The sequence below is a fragment of the Apteryx rowi genome, unplaced genomic scaffold (genome assembly GCF_003343035.1).
Source record: "Apteryx rowi isolate R43461 unplaced genomic scaffold, aptRow1 scaffold_391, whole genome shotgun sequence".
Taxonomy (NCBI): Eukaryota; Metazoa; Chordata; class Aves; order Apterygiformes; family Apterygidae; genus Apteryx; species Apteryx rowi.
Window position 1 is genome coordinate 360,298 of NW_020450430.1, and position 16,628 is coordinate 376,925.

General features: G+C 34.8%; 1 protein-coding gene across 1 annotated transcript in view; it reads right to left on the minus strand.

Moving 5' to 3' along the window:
- Positions 1–1,094: 1,094 nt before the first annotated feature.
- The window catches only part of UBL3 (ubiquitin like 3), a 62,893-nt gene continuing 47,359 nt past the window's right edge, over positions 1,095–16,628 (minus strand). Inside the window, exons 2-5 of the mRNA XM_026074594.1 lie at positions 12,079–12,187; positions 7,874–7,960; positions 3,269–3,346; positions 1,095–2,838 (exon numbers count right to left, since the gene is read on the minus strand). Coding sequence (XP_025930379.1) covers positions 2,786–2,838; positions 3,269–3,346; positions 7,874–7,960; positions 12,079–12,187 — 327 coding nt within the window. The 3' untranslated portion in view covers positions 1,095–2,785. The remainder of the gene's footprint in view (positions 2,839–3,268; positions 3,347–7,873; positions 7,961–12,078; positions 12,188–16,628) is intronic.

Genomic DNA, 16,628 nt, shown 5'->3' on the forward strand with positions numbered 1-16,628 from the left:
CGTTTTAAATGCCAAGCAGGATCTAAGCATTTGCTTGGGCACATGCACGTACATATTTTATTCTTCTCAAGAGAAGTGAACTCCACATTCTTCACTATTCAAGATAGCCACATATTTTAATTAGAAGTTATTGGATTTTAATGCATTTCTTCTGTGTTAAGTACCTAGCTGCTTTTTTCAAACCATGATCACATTTCAGATATTCATTCTTCAAGATCAATGTATCTTAAAGACTTGTTGAACTAATAAAACACGTCCTGCTTCAGCCCATTTCTTTTCCTTGTAGTTAGTTTGTCATAACCATTTCCCACATGAGCCTTTGTTACTTAGATGATCAGCATTTTGGAATAGGGAAGTTTCATTTCATATTTAGGGATGATAATATGCCTCCTAGTAGCTTTCTTAACCTGATGTTTATCAAACCTTTTCTTAAATAAAAAGGTTGGTTTCACAATAGTTAGCTGTTGAAGTTAACTACACTGCAGACAAAAAGAAAGTTTTCCCTTGACATTCATTTATGCAATGAATACCTAATACTGCTGTTATCTCAATTCCTGACCCCTAAGAGGTATGCATATACTCTTCACTGTAAGCAAATGAAGGCTACAAAAACTTACAGAACGAGCACAGAAGTGTATGTGGTACAGTAGGGTGTGACACTGCACTGCATGGGCCACTGCATGGTAACTGCCCAGGCTCATATTCTTATCCAGAGAAAAAAATCTGGGCCACTTATTTCCCCTCATAAGACACAGCACAGGGCACGACACAAGCTAGCTCACGCACATCCTCAGAGCATACCTGCAGCCCTTGCCACAGGAGCGTGCTGGAGTGTTCACACTCCAGGAATTCTTCTATCTTTCATTTGAGTATTTTGTACAGGCAACTTAATCCTTTTCTGAAAAGTTTATGGGTAGCCTTTTGGTTTGAACCATTCATGAAATCACTATTCTAATGAAAACAAAATTAAAGTGGTAAATAATACCATTAGCATTTTTTTTTAAATAAAATGGAGTCCTTATTAGTATTCCAGATTAAAAAATATTATTAAATTAGTTACAGACCCTATGATAACCCTTAAAACACCACCAAAATGCACTACAATATTCTTTTATTTAGTTTACAGAAGAGTCTATCAGTACAGGTTGCAGAAAGAAAATGTTTAGTGCTATTTACAATTTGTTTTAAAACTCTGCTCTATACAAATTTAATTCTGATCAGTATGAACAATATTTTTGTAAATCTACTGCATATAAAGCATTTCATCAAAGCAGTAACAATGGATAAAATAACCCGATTACAGTTGAATGATGCTGATCATTCGAAAAAACAATTACACAGAACATCTGTAAGAGTTGTAGACACTTAAGTACAAGAACACAATGTCAACCTGTGACTCTTTTTTTAAAGGCTAAAGCTATTTATATGGAATATTGTTCTATTATACTACACGCCAATCTATATTTAACTTCTATAGTTATGTATTTTATAAGATTTTTATTAAATATATTCTACACATATTTGTAATTTCAGCCAGGAAGAATTCCTCCCCAGTGAAAAAATATAAAATCTTTTATATTTTTTACAGGTTTAGATGAAACTAGCTCATGCTTTAGTGCTGTGCAAATTTCTTTAGCATATCAACATTTAAATTATTGATATGAAATAAAAGAATGGCATCCTTTTTAATTATGTATGCCTTCAAAAAATCAGCTTTTGATTTTAATACAATTGCAAGCACTAATACCAAATGCAGATTACATAAAGAAACAAAACTAGTACTATGGCAGAGGTTTTTCTTTTTGCTTTTTAAATTTTAATTTCTTTTGAAGTCTCTAATGAGTAAGCATGACACTGGACACTAAGGTACAGATGAGAAAATGACTGAAAAACACCAATTGCCAATATTCAAATACATAAAATTGATTAGTAAATGATGTCTTCTAACATTTATGCACAATAATAAAAGCCTATGAACTACAGGAAATTACCCCTCCCATATTAAGGCTAGGAAATGCACTCTCTGCACTTGTTTGTGCTGTCTGAATAAGCACTCAACTAATGTACTAGATAAGAGTGCACGCAGTAACGAAAGAAGATCGGTTTCATCAGCCCTCTACAGAGTGCTTTTAAATTACAGGCACATAGTTTTTTGTTTGTTGCAGTTAAAATATAAATATAGTTAGACTTGGTTTAGTTAGTATTCTGTGCCAGTTCGGCCACCAAGGTTGACTTAGGTAGAATTGACTTAAGTTTTTCCTTTGATTTGGCCAAGAGATTTTGTTTTAATTACAGATATACTATTTTCCAGTGTTGCATTATACATTGTAGGTTATTACTAGGTGTCTGAAATATTGTTAGAGATTGTTGATGAGAAACATACTGTCAACCGTATTTAGTGCAAATTGCATCTAGAAAGCTTGACTGGTTAGATCCGGTTAATGGAGGTTACTGCTGTAGCAAAATGATTCCTGCTATGGAAAAGAACGCATTAACTTTTCTGGAGATTGAATTCATTCAAGAAACAATGTACTGTAAGATTATTCAACAAACAAAAAGCAGGAATTGAAAAAAAAATCAATGAAAATGTTCATAGATCTTTCTCTTTTTTTTTTTTAAGAAAAAAAGACTAATGTGACAGTGTTCGTGTAATATTTCAGTTCCATGGATTTACAGACAGGCTCTTCCTACAGGTGTTTGAAGCAAGGTAGGGCCTCTTCTATTCCAGCAGCATGAAAGACAAAGACTATATTACATCACACTTAGCAGGTAAAGCTAACAGGGCTTACAGGATTACACAGCAATTGCTTTCTCCAGTTTTTTCACGGTTCCTTTGACCTGTGGAGCAACAAAAAAAGTCTTGCTTACAAGCAATTTCTAAAGCAGTTAGTTTGTTCTGTGCATGAATAAGCTTGAAATAAGTAGGGTGTTTTTAAATTATTTTTAGGAAAAACATTTTTTTTATTATTATTGCTATTAAACACTTGCATACATAAATATGAAAATCAGGAATACTTTTCAACAATAAAAACTAAAGCCTTCTAAGGTCTGGGTACATTCCTACAGTCTATAAAAATGCTAAAATAGACAACTCATTTCTTAGTTTTCTATAAACAACATGTACAAAAGTATTCAGTTACTTGGTTCACAAGAACTACTCATGAACCATATGGACATTTCCCTACTATGAAATACCCCAAAAGCCCATAACAGTTCTGAACACTTTTCCATCTTGTTGGATTAGAAGTCTCTCTAGTTCACTGCCTACCTTGAGAGTTTGGCTCTGGCAATGTCTCTCTAGCCACCAAATGCATCACTGTTGTTTTACCAAAAGGGAGTTTTAATGCTGCAAAAGGAGAAAGGGAGATTTATTAATATAATACAGTCGCCATCTTTCTTCAAAACATCCAGACAATTGAAGCTGTAGCTTTAATTGGATTAGCTCCTCTTCAAATTTTTACTGTTAAGTTTGAACTTCTTACTTATAATTATCTATAAAGGCATTTCAGACAAAAGTTTTACAGATCAGGGTCTTAGGACTTGGTAATAATCAGATAAAACATTATGTTCTTGAAGATTATGATGTTCATGTTATGAAGCTTATTCTTCCTGCTGTGAGCGAAAGTAAAATGGGCATTTATGCCAAGACTCAGGTGCTAAGCATCCTCTATTCATAACGATGCAAGGAAGTGGCTAATTCAACCACTACATTGTTACTCCTGAGAAAAAACAAAAAAAAMCAAAAAACAAAACAAAACAACAAAAAAATCCCAACAACACTGAGCAACCACCGCAAGACAGATTCTCCTAAAATATATTTTTGTAAGTATCATGCAGTTTTTTTGAACTAGGTCTGCACCTTGAGTTTTAATGTTAACCTATGATGTATCATGTGAAAAACCTCAAATTTAAAACATTTAAATCATATACGGTATCTCTCCTTATGTTGCTTATCTGAGTTTTATTAACACAAAATAACAAAATCAGATCTTTCAATAGTTTATTCTGCTTATTGTTGAAACTAAAATAGTCATTTTCATATTAATTATAGCAATACAATGCTGAATTTATGTTTTTGTCACTGTGGTATAATATTTAGCAAAACTTCAGGCCTCCTTGAAATAAAAGCATTCATTATTATTCCTTTTACTGATACTTATTGCCAGTTTCAATATTCTGAACCTAAGCATCTTCACATAATTTTTAGGAAAAGTTATTTATAGAAGTTTTACATATTAAGTTAGCTTTGTTCCCCCTCTCCAACTCATAGACTAAGCATCTTTCTTGTCTACTGTTCCTGAGAAATATATGGTAAAGATGCCTATATAGCTTTTTTTTTTTTAAAACTTATAGAAGAAAAACAAAAGAGACTTAACCTTAATATTTCTCTTAAATATACAAACCATTCTGACTTAAATTGAATCTGAAAGGAGGAATTCTACTCAAACTTTAATTTTCACATACAGTGCACCATGGCATTTAAAAAGAACGTGACCAATAAACCTGAATGTGACCAAAGAGAAAATGCCTCTTTCTTCATTTCAGTCACTACAGCATAGATCCTGAATTGGGAGGTGTGGGGGGAACCTAGTACTTGGTGACTATGTATGTTCAATACAGGTCTAGCTACAATACTGCTTTTGAATCATTTTAATTGTCTATATATTTGTTTAGAAAATGCAAGTTATGATTACAACACAGGTGTAAGCATATGGAGGGATGAACAGATACACAAGCTTCTTTGAAGTATTTGTACTTTGGGAAGAGCCATCTCTATAGAAAATGAGATCTGAAAGTTCTTAGTCTACTTGAAGAACAGTCTGTGCCTGCAACAAGGAGCTATTGATAGCTGCAAGTCTGAAAAGGATAAAGTATTTTAAGTACTTGATTCTTTGATACAACTGAGAACTCTACAAAGACTATATTAACAGTCAGTTAAACTCAATGTAAAGGGATTTTCTTCATTACACAAACTCTTAAGAAGCCACTACAGAAAGATCAAAATATTACAAACTAATCACATTACAGGTATCTTACATAATATCAAGACACTTGAGGAGACTTGATTAGTGAGCTGTGGAGATTAATTATTTACAGTAATCAAGTAAAAGTATGCTAATATTTCAATTAATTCATTTCAGCTAATAGTTTGCCTAGCTCACACACAGGTTCTTTTTAGCAATTTCTTCTTGCTTTGGAGCACAAGAAAGAGTACCATCAGTGATGCTCAGCGATCTTTTCCTGCTGCCTTCTTTGTTCTTTCATGTCTTTCTCTCACTTAAACTAAGTCCTTATTTAATTCCTTTCCCATCTGTTTAGTTCTATTTTTATTACAGATTTTCTATTGTCAGAATTTCCTTTTCGCCCTCTTTTTTGGTGAGTATACATGTGTGGGAGGTGTGGTTTTTTGTTGTTGTTTTCCTCATAAGAAAGCAAAACATTGCCTATTGCCATTATCTAACTGGAAACAGAGAACTGTCAAATACAGCATGACCTCCCTATTTAATACTATTTCAAATGCAAACGGCAGACCAGATGAAATTTCCTGTTGGAAGCTGAACAACAAACTCTGGCGCGCTGACTCCTCAATGCTTCGCACAGACAGGAAGCAACAAAACAGTGGGGCTCAGGCACCACAGGCAAGAGCAACATGGCAGGCTTTACAGAGAAGTCGCTTTTCTTTGACCACTTCCAATGCTGTTAGCTTTCTTGTTCTTGCAGTGACAAACCATTCAGAATATGTATTAAGACAAGGTGGCAAAAGACACGGTTTCTTTAAAATATTTTTTTCACTCAAAAAACAGTTTTTCTCAACAATTTGTCATTTTTTTTTGAGGCCTCTCCAGTTTCTAGGACTCTCAGATTCATAAGATTTTACATGGAAATGTGAGGTAACAACTAGAATGCTACAACGCTGTTTTTTAAACATGATTGAAAGTGTACTCTGGGGGAAAAAAAAAATCCGTTTCCTTGGAAACTTTTGTTTCATGAGTTGATAAAGTGTCTTTCAGTACACAGTAAGTCCAAATTCCAGTCAATATTTCCTGATCACCTAAAGCAAATAAAACACTAAGTGCTGTAATTCATAGTTATAGACTGATATAAAAGCTTAAAGAAACTGTATTATAAGAGCAAAAGAAACTAAATGTTGTATTTAACAAGGAATTCTATTTTTTCCTTTAAAAAAAATACCTAGTTCACTTAGGGTTACATCAAATGAATACCACAAATTGAAGTAACAGGCTTTTCAGGCTGCTTCATGGGTTCTTGTTCCCCTTTCAGCTGTATAATCTTACTCCAGATAAATTCATTAGTACTGAAGTAAACCAATGTTTTAGGGATTTTTTTTTTTTTTTTTAACAATAGAGCAACAAAAAGGTCTTTGAAAAACACTAATATACATGTAAGATCCTCAGGGTAAAATCATTATGATTAAATTGCAATGCTTGAATGATTAACAAGGAACTAAAATGCCCTGAACACAAGTATGTGTTCAAAATCCATAGACCTGAGTTAATGCAAGAGTCAGGAGCATGCAGCTATTATTTTTCAGCATAACTCATTAAACAAACATTCAAAGTTGCTTGTGATTTAGACAGATGTCAGTAAAGGAAGCAAGCACTGGTGATCAAGGGCAACACCTAGAGATGAATGGCAAAGAAAATCCCATTTAGCTATCCTTGCCTGGAAAATCTAAGGTAAGGCACTGTAGTCACAGAGAGGATCCAAGACTAACACATTTGTTTTTCAGCCCTACCCCAACTACTACTTGCTGCACCCATTAGCACCATGTAAACATGCAAATTACAGAGTGAATAAAAATTTCAGAGTTCATCCAGCTGAATTTACAATGATCTTGTTTGTATACAGAGCAACATTAAAAATTGATTTATATGGAGGGTAGATGTATTCTAAAAGTACATCACCAGCCAATATCAGTAATGTTGGAAAGCTAATCAATGGCTGTATTATCCCAGTCACTTTTTAAAGGAAAGATCCCTGTAAGCGGTCCACAAATATTCCTTTTAGGTTTATCTTAGCTTCAAAAACATTTCATTAGTGGTTTCATATTACATTCTCCTCTCTATATTGCACTCAAGTACCAAAACCCATGAATTTATACAATCTGTACACAGAGAATTATGTTTAGACCAGCACAAAAAGAGAAGAGAGTCCCATTTTGTTTAGACATTGATATATTTGATATACTAGCAGCTTTTATCTATAAAAAGAAAAATTATTAATTGTTACAATTTTGTTTCATATCTCCAGTAAAAGGCATTAAAAAAAAATACAATTGTAGGAAAAAGCACGCCACAAGGGGGCACAGTTGAATTGCATTTCCTTAGCATATAAAGTAAAGCCATTTACTTTTGTTTTCGCATAACTATGTGATTGTATCCCTGGGAGAGCACTGGACAGCAAGAATGCTTCCCCTCATTCTCATTCATAGGGTGTCTTTCTTCATTGCACTAAGATTTAAAGTATTGTTTAACCAATTATCATAATCTTTACCCAACATTTTAAAATACTTAGATGTTTATGCAGTAGCTTGCCCTACAAGTGCAGTGTAAGAAAAATGCAAGAAAATATTCCATTTAGAAAGACAATAAATACAAGCAGTATTGCTGTTCCTTTATGCAAGAAGAGACTTAACTTACCAGGTGATACCTTCCAAAGCCTAACAACCAGCTATAACAGGAGGAAAACAAGATGAACCAAAAATAAGACACAATATGTCATTCTATGCAGTAGCAAAATAGTATATAGTAAATTATATTGAGATCTTGAACCATAAAGTAGTATTTATTCTATTTTAAATAAAGATCTCCTCTGCCTAGATAATCTGTATAATAAGACTTATTGCCATTACCTCCTAGTGTGACATTGCCATGAAGAAACCTCCCTTGATAAATAAGCCGCAAGATATTTGGACTGCTGACCTGCTCTTCTTCCCAATCTGAAAAGAAATAAGAGAATTTTCACTGTTACACAGTAATAAAAATATCTTCTGTTATTTTTCTCATCTTTACCCAGGAAGAAAACTAAGATGACTCTTTCACATTAAAGAGAGCATAGCCTGAAGATTCAGAAAGAGAAGCACTCCTAAAATCTATTCTTAAATTTATCATTTGATGTTGGGCATTAAAACACTTTATTTTATGCTTGCAAGTATAAGTGTTATTAACTTTTTTCACAGATAGCTTATGATACTTAATGCTTATACAAGTCCTTCGGAAAACATTTTGTAAAAGCAAGTTGCTTCCTGTTTACATTCAGACTTAATATCCACTTGGCTAACGCAGATTCCCAAGCCATACCAGTCATCACCAGGTAATTTAAAGTAGGATTCACAGATCAGAGAACTGACAGTGCTTCTTCTGCAGGCTGCTCAGCAGTGTTCAATGGTGACTAGATTCAACCAGTTAAATGTCCAGAGGGGGCAGCAAACTGAGCAGCCCCAAACAGTCACTATGGACAGACTGAACAGAGAATTTGACTCTCTCAGAGCAGACATTTACTGATACATTTTAAGAAACTTCTCAAAGAACAATCTGTATATGTTTCTAGGTAGCAAACAGTGATTCGGGAAAAGGCAAGCATTCATTTTCCTGTAATGCATTTTCTATAATGTTTAAGCTGTAATAAATCATTTATAAGCCTAAAAGACCATTTCCTACTCTTTTTCTGTTCTTTGTCACAATGTGAACAATAAATATGCACTTTGCTTTCAGAATAAATATCATAAACTTTTAAATGTTGAATTTAAATTGGTTCTCTGGGAATACAATTATCTTCTGTTTCTTAGCTGACCACATATCTGGTACCAGCTGTTCACAAATGTTCTCCTTTTCTGCTTTTGTAGTGTTTATATACCAAAATGAATATTCAGCAAGGGATCAGGACAGACAACAGAAACCAATCACTTTACTCAGAACATACAATTAACATACAGACAGTGGCAACTGGCATCACAAAAGGAGAACTGAAAAGGGGAGAAAGGGAGGCATTTAAAAGAGGGGGAAAAACACCACACCTCCATCACTGTGGAAAGTGTATGAAGAGGCATCTGGTGAGGAAAAGCAAGCAGGAAGAGAGGAGTGAAACAGTCTCCTGCAGCCATCGCGGGCTCGGTCACAGCGGACCCAGGAGAGCGAGCAGTTTGGCAGGTGTGCAGGGCCCTGCGCTGGCACGGCTGGCAGCAAAAGCAAAAGCGCACACAGAAGCCGTAATATTCCTGGGGGTTGTAATGTGCCAAGTTCACAAAATTAGACAGCCAAAGCTATTTGAATTTCAAACATTTCCATTCCTTGCCTGATTCAATTGTCTTGCAATTCAAGCAAGTGCCATTTTTGCTATGCTGTAAAAGGGGCGAAGTTAAGGATCAGAATTGTCACAGGCGTTAGGATAAACTATCTGTTGGAAGACACCAGTAATTTTATTTTTTGTGTGTGTGCTTTACAGAGTCTGAACTCCATCTAGACTATACTTGTAAAGAAGACATGCTCAGCCACCTTACAGTACTAGAATGATATTAATAAAAAAAGGCAACCAAAAGAAAACAGACTATATTTTGGCACAAGTACCTCATGGTTAACCTATCACCTTGTCTATCCTTTTAGATTTTGCTTCTTGGCCGACACTAAAACATTTCTTTTTGGGGTGTTGTCAAATTTTAAGTTTCTCTGATAACCAAATGAGCCACTAAGAAAATATTTACCTATTTTTTAAAAGTCTAGCAAATGATCACTGTAGGAAAAGAATTCAATAACAGTACTTAGAAGAAAATTGGGGGTGAGGAAGGAAAGAGGAAACCTGCCAAAATTGTACATATGAATATAAACAGGATATTTTCAACTAGGTGTGAGGAAATCCTTATTTAACACGGGTTAAACCAAAAGAGGAGAGTGGAGGAGAGGTTTGGCTTAATCCTGCTGACATGTGACACTGAGGATGTATTTCATGAATTTTTTCATTTTCTCCACAAGATTCTGACAAGTCAAAATAATGGTAAAAAACAATCTTTTCATAGCATTATTTGTATTTCAAGGAAATTTCGTCCTCACCAAGATTTCTCAGCCCCACGTTAGAGAAGAGCACCCTCGCTCTGAAAACAGCTAGCTGGCTAACATATGTGAAAACCTATAGCCTATTCTGAAGTAGATTTTTTCCCCAGTCTTTTAAGTTGACACTGTTCTTCTCTCCTTGGCAATTAAATATTCATCAAGATTTGGAGTACTCCCTTGGGATACTAGATACTTGAACTGAGGCTTCCATGGCCAGTCTTACTTTTCCTTTTCTTCAGAAAAGAGACTTTAAAGTCTGGCTTTCTTCCCAAATACAAGCCTAGAATCTGGAACCTTCAGGTTTTTCACAGATTGGGAACACTGGATGCTGTTAGAAACACATTCAAATGACAGAACATTAACTAACTTTCAAATATATGGCAATGCTCTCATTCTGGTGTTGTTCTGTTAATCTAAACCATCGCCATCAAAACTGATGACTTTACTGTGGTCCTTTACTAGTGTAAAAGAGAGTCAAACTAAGCTCAGGCTGCACACTGATTTGTAATCACTTTGAGGTGATGATCGCTCACATTCTTCATCTGTTTTCCTATTGTAGTATGAAATCACCTTTTGTTATTATTATGATATACTTTCCTTCATAATTTAATATCAGTTAATATATCACTTCATAAGTCTAAAATAATGAGTTTGAAGTGTTCCTAATTAGATGTTCTGACACAAAGTGAAAGCATAAAATAACATTAATTTCTGAGCCTGTACTACAACATTCTGCCATGCATATAAACAGGTACAATACAGGCTTCAGACTGCAAGACTGTATTTGCAGGAATATCCTTCAATAAAATAAAAACAGTTCTGCCACTATTAATTCAGATAAAGGTATAGGAAGAACATTGGATCATGACAACTGTCTTCTGCTCACACTAAAATATGTACAGATGCTACACTAACCAGATTTCTTAGAATAAAAATGTTGCACATCTATATCTAATATTTAAGAGGACTATGGACCTCCTCCTTCCATTATGTATTTTATTAAATATATAATTAAATATATAATGCTACATCAGAGCAAAACAAACGAGAAACCAGCTCCCCTGCAACCCTTTTCTTCCTGGCCTCAAAAGAGGTCAGTTTAAGGCCTAAAGTACAGATTAGCAACACTTAACTTTCTGGTATGAATTATCATCCATTCTACTTCTTTGACAAAGGCACCACAGAAATAGATATTACAATGTTTCAGTTTGTGTAAACAGTAGACTTTTTTTAAACACTGAAACAGTAAACCAAATGAAGTCCTGTACCAGAGGAAGAATTTTTTTTTTTCCATCGTATGTAATGCTATGTCTCTGTTTTGGCTATTTTCCCATGAAATCACAGTCAGGGAGAACAGAAGCACTTTGTTTTTGTGGAACTATTCACATATTTGATACACATCTTAGTTTTGAATCCCATTTTCCAAAGTTAATATTCCTGCATAACAACAAATATATTCCTATTAACATCCTCACTTTCCCTCTGTCTTTTAACGCCTCTTGTAATGTTCTTTTATCTTTGCTTTTTCCCTGGAAATTTATCATTATTACAGATCCTTGCCAAGATAAGGTAATAAGTAATAAGTACTTGAAACTCAACCACACTATTGCATTCCTGTGACATGCCATATTTTCCATTGGCTGTCCTCACATAAGAGTTTTGATAACTCCCACAGTTCAAGTCCTCCTCACAGTTACTACTAGATCCTCTACCAAAATTGATCAAGAAAAGGGACAGAAGATTTAGGAAAAGAAATAACTTCAGTTTGAAGAAGCATTAGTTTAGAGGTAAAGTGGGAAATAGTCAAAGCATCTAAAATTCTGCATAATCAAAGAAACAGAGAAGGCAAGAAGAAAATTATATTTCTATATAAATCTATGCCCAGATACACAATAAATATATTTAATTTGAACGTTCAGAACAGAGATAAGTTTATGGGCACTTCAGGCTGAAAACACAGGGAAGCTTCTAACTAGCCATTTAAGATCTTGAAAGGCACACAACTACTCACCCATTGGCCAGTTGTCATACACGTGTTTTGCAATATCTGCAGCAGAGTCATTTGGTGAAAATAAGAACTCTTTTGTTTTCCCGCTTACCAAGATGAGGCGCAAATTTATCTGTAAAGAAAATGCAATATTAGGAAGTATACATAGAAGACTTAAGATATAATAAAATTCAGCCAAGGAACACTAGTAGCATATCTTCTTGACTGAAGAAAAAAAAAATATGAACCTGAAAATTTACCTTAACACACATAACTAAAAAACATGAAAAAACTGCATCTAAATATTGAGTATCACAAAAAGCCCTACCTACCCTCCCTCCAGTACGGTATTTATCAGCCCTGATCTCATTCACTGTCTCCTACAAAATCCCATGGAGCCAAACAGCACCTTGCCCAGGTGCCACCTACCACAGATCTCCGAATCCCTCTGTCCATCTTCCTAACCCAAAATTTTGTTGAAACATTGTCCTTTTGCTACAAGGAAAACAGTTGAGATCCCTATACAATTAATTAATATAATCACATCTTTGGGGTTTTTTAGTCCTTGATTTCCTTTATCTAACCAGCAGCACCTTCAGCTATAATCTTCCCTTCTATTTGGAAATTACTGAATGTAATCCTTTTCCTATATAGCATTAAAATATTCTGTATAAAGAGCTCATTACGACATTACAATGCAAAAGAGATTAAATTTTGGCTCCTCAAGCAACTACTAGTGAGGTTGTAAGAGCTATTTGGGTAGCTAGCACTTAACAATTTCTTTGAAAAGTCAAAGTCTAACTACTTTTATGTTTTGGCCTACAAGTCTAAATCCCATCAACTTTTAGCAAGATTTTCATTTCCTAACTACTTGGACGCTTTTTCAAATCAGACTCTGAAATTGTACCTCTCAAGTTAAGTTAAGTTGCAAGAAAGTTCATTCTTGCTGGAACTCAGGAAACAATTTTTTTCTAGATCAAATACAAAAGGAAAAAATTGACAGCGATGCCCAAGTTTAAGAGTTCTGCAAGGATGAAAATCTCAACACTTTATGTGCATTGAACATTACAGTCTTGCCTCATTTATCCATCCCCTCTTTATTTCAGAAGCTCGCCGGATAGATCATCTGTTCCCTTCTAAATACTTTGGCTTGGATTCATCCCACCTATCTTTAAGCACCTAATGRAGGCATCTAAATTAGGATCTCCATCATCCTGCACACTCTATCAATATAAATGGAGAGAATGACCCCTCCAAAAAGCCATTCAGTCTCTATTTCAAAATGTAGCAAGGGCAAAAAAGAGTTATCATAAAAGAGGTAGCTTCCCCTCCTTGCCCCCCATTAACTCCTGTCAGGAAATAAAAGCTCTGCCATTAACACAGGAAGGAAACCAAGTGGTAGCTGTTTCTGAGGAAAGCCCACAGCCAGTTTCACACAATATCACTGCCTGTATGTAACAAAGAAAAAAAAAAATCACACATATCTTAAAGAACAGAAGCTGCAGGAATGCCGTTTAATCAAAAAAGATTATTCAGCAAATTCAGAACAAACCTGATTAAAAGCATGAAGACTGCATTTTCTTTGATATTTCTAGAATGATTAAGAAGAACTACTTTCAAATCTTATCAAGATTTAGCACAAAAAGCAGACTAAGTTCCACTATTGCTGTTTATTCCAAAAACTAGACTGCTCTGATGAATGAGAACTTCAAATTTTAAGCCTAAATTTAGCAATGGCCAGACTATGTCCACTTGTTGTTTTACTTGTATTGTCTTTCAGTTTAAATAGTTTTCTCCCCTTAGCTGCCTCCATCAGAGTATTTATAGAGAACACTCACATATTCAGTTTCTTTAGTTGGACTACTCAAGACAAACTCTTCAAGCTTTCTCCATTGAGAAGCATTTCTTCATTCATCCTAGTAGCCTGTTGCTGCATGTTTCAATTTCAAATATTTTCTTCCCTCAAAAGAGATGGCTATTTCTTAAGTATACTAGACAATGTCTCACCAGATGCTTGTATAAAACCACCAGTAATTTCCCACCTCTACTGGAAATATCATCTTTGATTGCATCCCAAGATTACATACACCTTTTTTGCAATTGCACTACCCAATTAGCTCAGTTACTTCACACCCTTCTCTACTTCCATGATTTCTGGGTTTTGAGCCTCCAAGCTTATAACCGACATTTTGGCTGTAACCCCCTAAGGTATATGGCTCTGATTTTCATCAGAGTCATTTAATGATAAAGGTACATATACAGGGATTGTGCTGCTAAAATTTATTGATCACATGAAGTTGGAAGAATGCTCTTAGCATAGAGAGAAGGGAATGTTATACAGAAATGTTTGGGTGCGATTTCATAGGACTCAGGGTCAAAATAGGGAGATGTCCAACAAGCATTTTTGAGGTGCAGAGTAAGATTTTGCCAATCTTATTCTAACTAGACTCCTTCTTCCTTTCACTCGAAGGAGTGGAGTAACGTAAGTAGGATGAAAAAAGATTGATGTGAAAATTGATCCATAAGTGACTCCAATAATGAGCTCTCTCTGATCCAGTTTCCCTCTTTCTCAATCTGTTGATATCCTCTCTGTTACGTCCTTACATACTCACAATTTCTCTACTAAATCCTAGTTTCTCCTATTTAACCAACAGTTCACAATATGGCACCAGATCAAATGCTATGTTCATTTTCAGATGAAACTACAAAAATTTCTACTTAGAAAATCAGCTCTTTTCATCAAAAGCCTCTTTGCCATGATCTGGCTTTCATAAATGTTACATGTTACATTCTATTCCATTTTCTCTATACCTCACTATCTTTAATTATCCTTTAAGCCTAAATGCATCTCATTGCAACACCAACATACTGCCAAAAAGTCAGGAGGTTTAGACTGCATCACAAACTGTAGTACTGTACGTGGGAATAGGTTATCTGTTTAAAAATAAACATTCAAACCCCAAATATTCAGCAGTAATGTCTGCTGTATGCTTTAGTGGATAAAATGAGGAGCCTTCTTCACCACTAGTCTTCCTGCCTTTCCCCTGCCATCTATTTCCTCTATCCCAGCTAACTCCTGATCCCCCACAGCTTGCTCCCTCTATCCGAGCAGACCCCAAACTCGGATTTTATGAAGGTTATCTAAAGACTTATTTTCAATTATTGGTGTGTAGTTTATTTGTGGTGGGGATTACATATTTTGAAGAATAAAACACTTTCCTAGGCAATAAACTTTTATGTCACCAAACTGTCAGCTATCTAGAACTGTCTGATTTGGATCCTACAAACGATGATTTTAAAAAAAAAAAAATTAGAAGTTTAGTCTTGCTCAGTGCTTAAAACATTATTAGTGCACAATATTAATATAAAACAAAAGTTATTCTCCAGCTAGCACAAWATTAAGGAAATGCATTTCTCTTTATTCTTAGTACTGAGTTTTGGGATTACCAGGCACACTAAAGGGAAGGGAATAGGGGAAGAAGAAAACCACGGAGAAACAACTGAAACCAACTTGGCTCCCTGCAAAATTTGATTAAGTCATACCTCTGCAGTTAATATACAATTAAAAATAAATAAATAAGTAACAGGGGGGAAAAAAGGGAAAAAATAGTTCCTTCTTCCTCTCCTCAATACAGATAAGTCAGTAGTGCTTAAGTTTTATTGTTGCAGAGCATTTCTCATATTCTTACTATCAGATATAAAAGATACCTCGAGAACAACTAGTAATTCAACAAGCTATACTACAAAGTATGTGTAAAATGTGGCGGTTATTTTCATTTCAAAAAAAAAAAAATCACCAAATATTAGCAGAAGCCCAAAATAAATCCTTAAATCAGTCAAGCAGATGTTACATTAAGTGAACAGAAACAGCTGCTCTAATGAGAGGTTAAAATATTTTCTTATTTATAGTACAGCATACCACTGACACATTTAGTTCACATGTTTGTCTATTTTTTATATACATACACACATAAATATTTCAGTTTTGACTTGAAGGAATCTTACCCTTCAGTTGCACATCACACCGTCTCAAGGGATTTGAAGCAAAAAATCCCCAAACTTGCCTTTAAATTTAAAGTCTAATCTTAAAGTTCCCCTTAAGAGTATTAGAAATGTTAATGGCTTGCAACCGCTATATTTTTTATTCTGTAAACCTGAGTGATTAAGAATGCCTTTTCAAAGAAACTGTAGGAGATCTGGAACAAACCATTTTGGCAAAATATCACTGATGAAAGTTGATATATAAAAGGAAAAGAGTAAAAATGAGAGGGTATGTGTATGTACATATGCTTACTGGAGGAAAGAGCAGAAAAAAAATCTTGCTATGATTCTCAGTGGTCTTAGCTATTCTATATCATAATTCATATCTTAAAAGGTTGAATAAAATTGTATCTATATCCCTTGCAGACCATATGCTTAAAGCCCTTCCATCTATTCTTGCTGAAGGAGTCTTGGTTCTGTTATAGTTTTTGTGATTCACATGACCGTGACAAGTTTGCTCTTCCACAGGGTACATAACAATGACTGTCCTGGTTTGAGTTGGTTGTTTTTTGTTTTTGTTTTCGTTTTTTTTT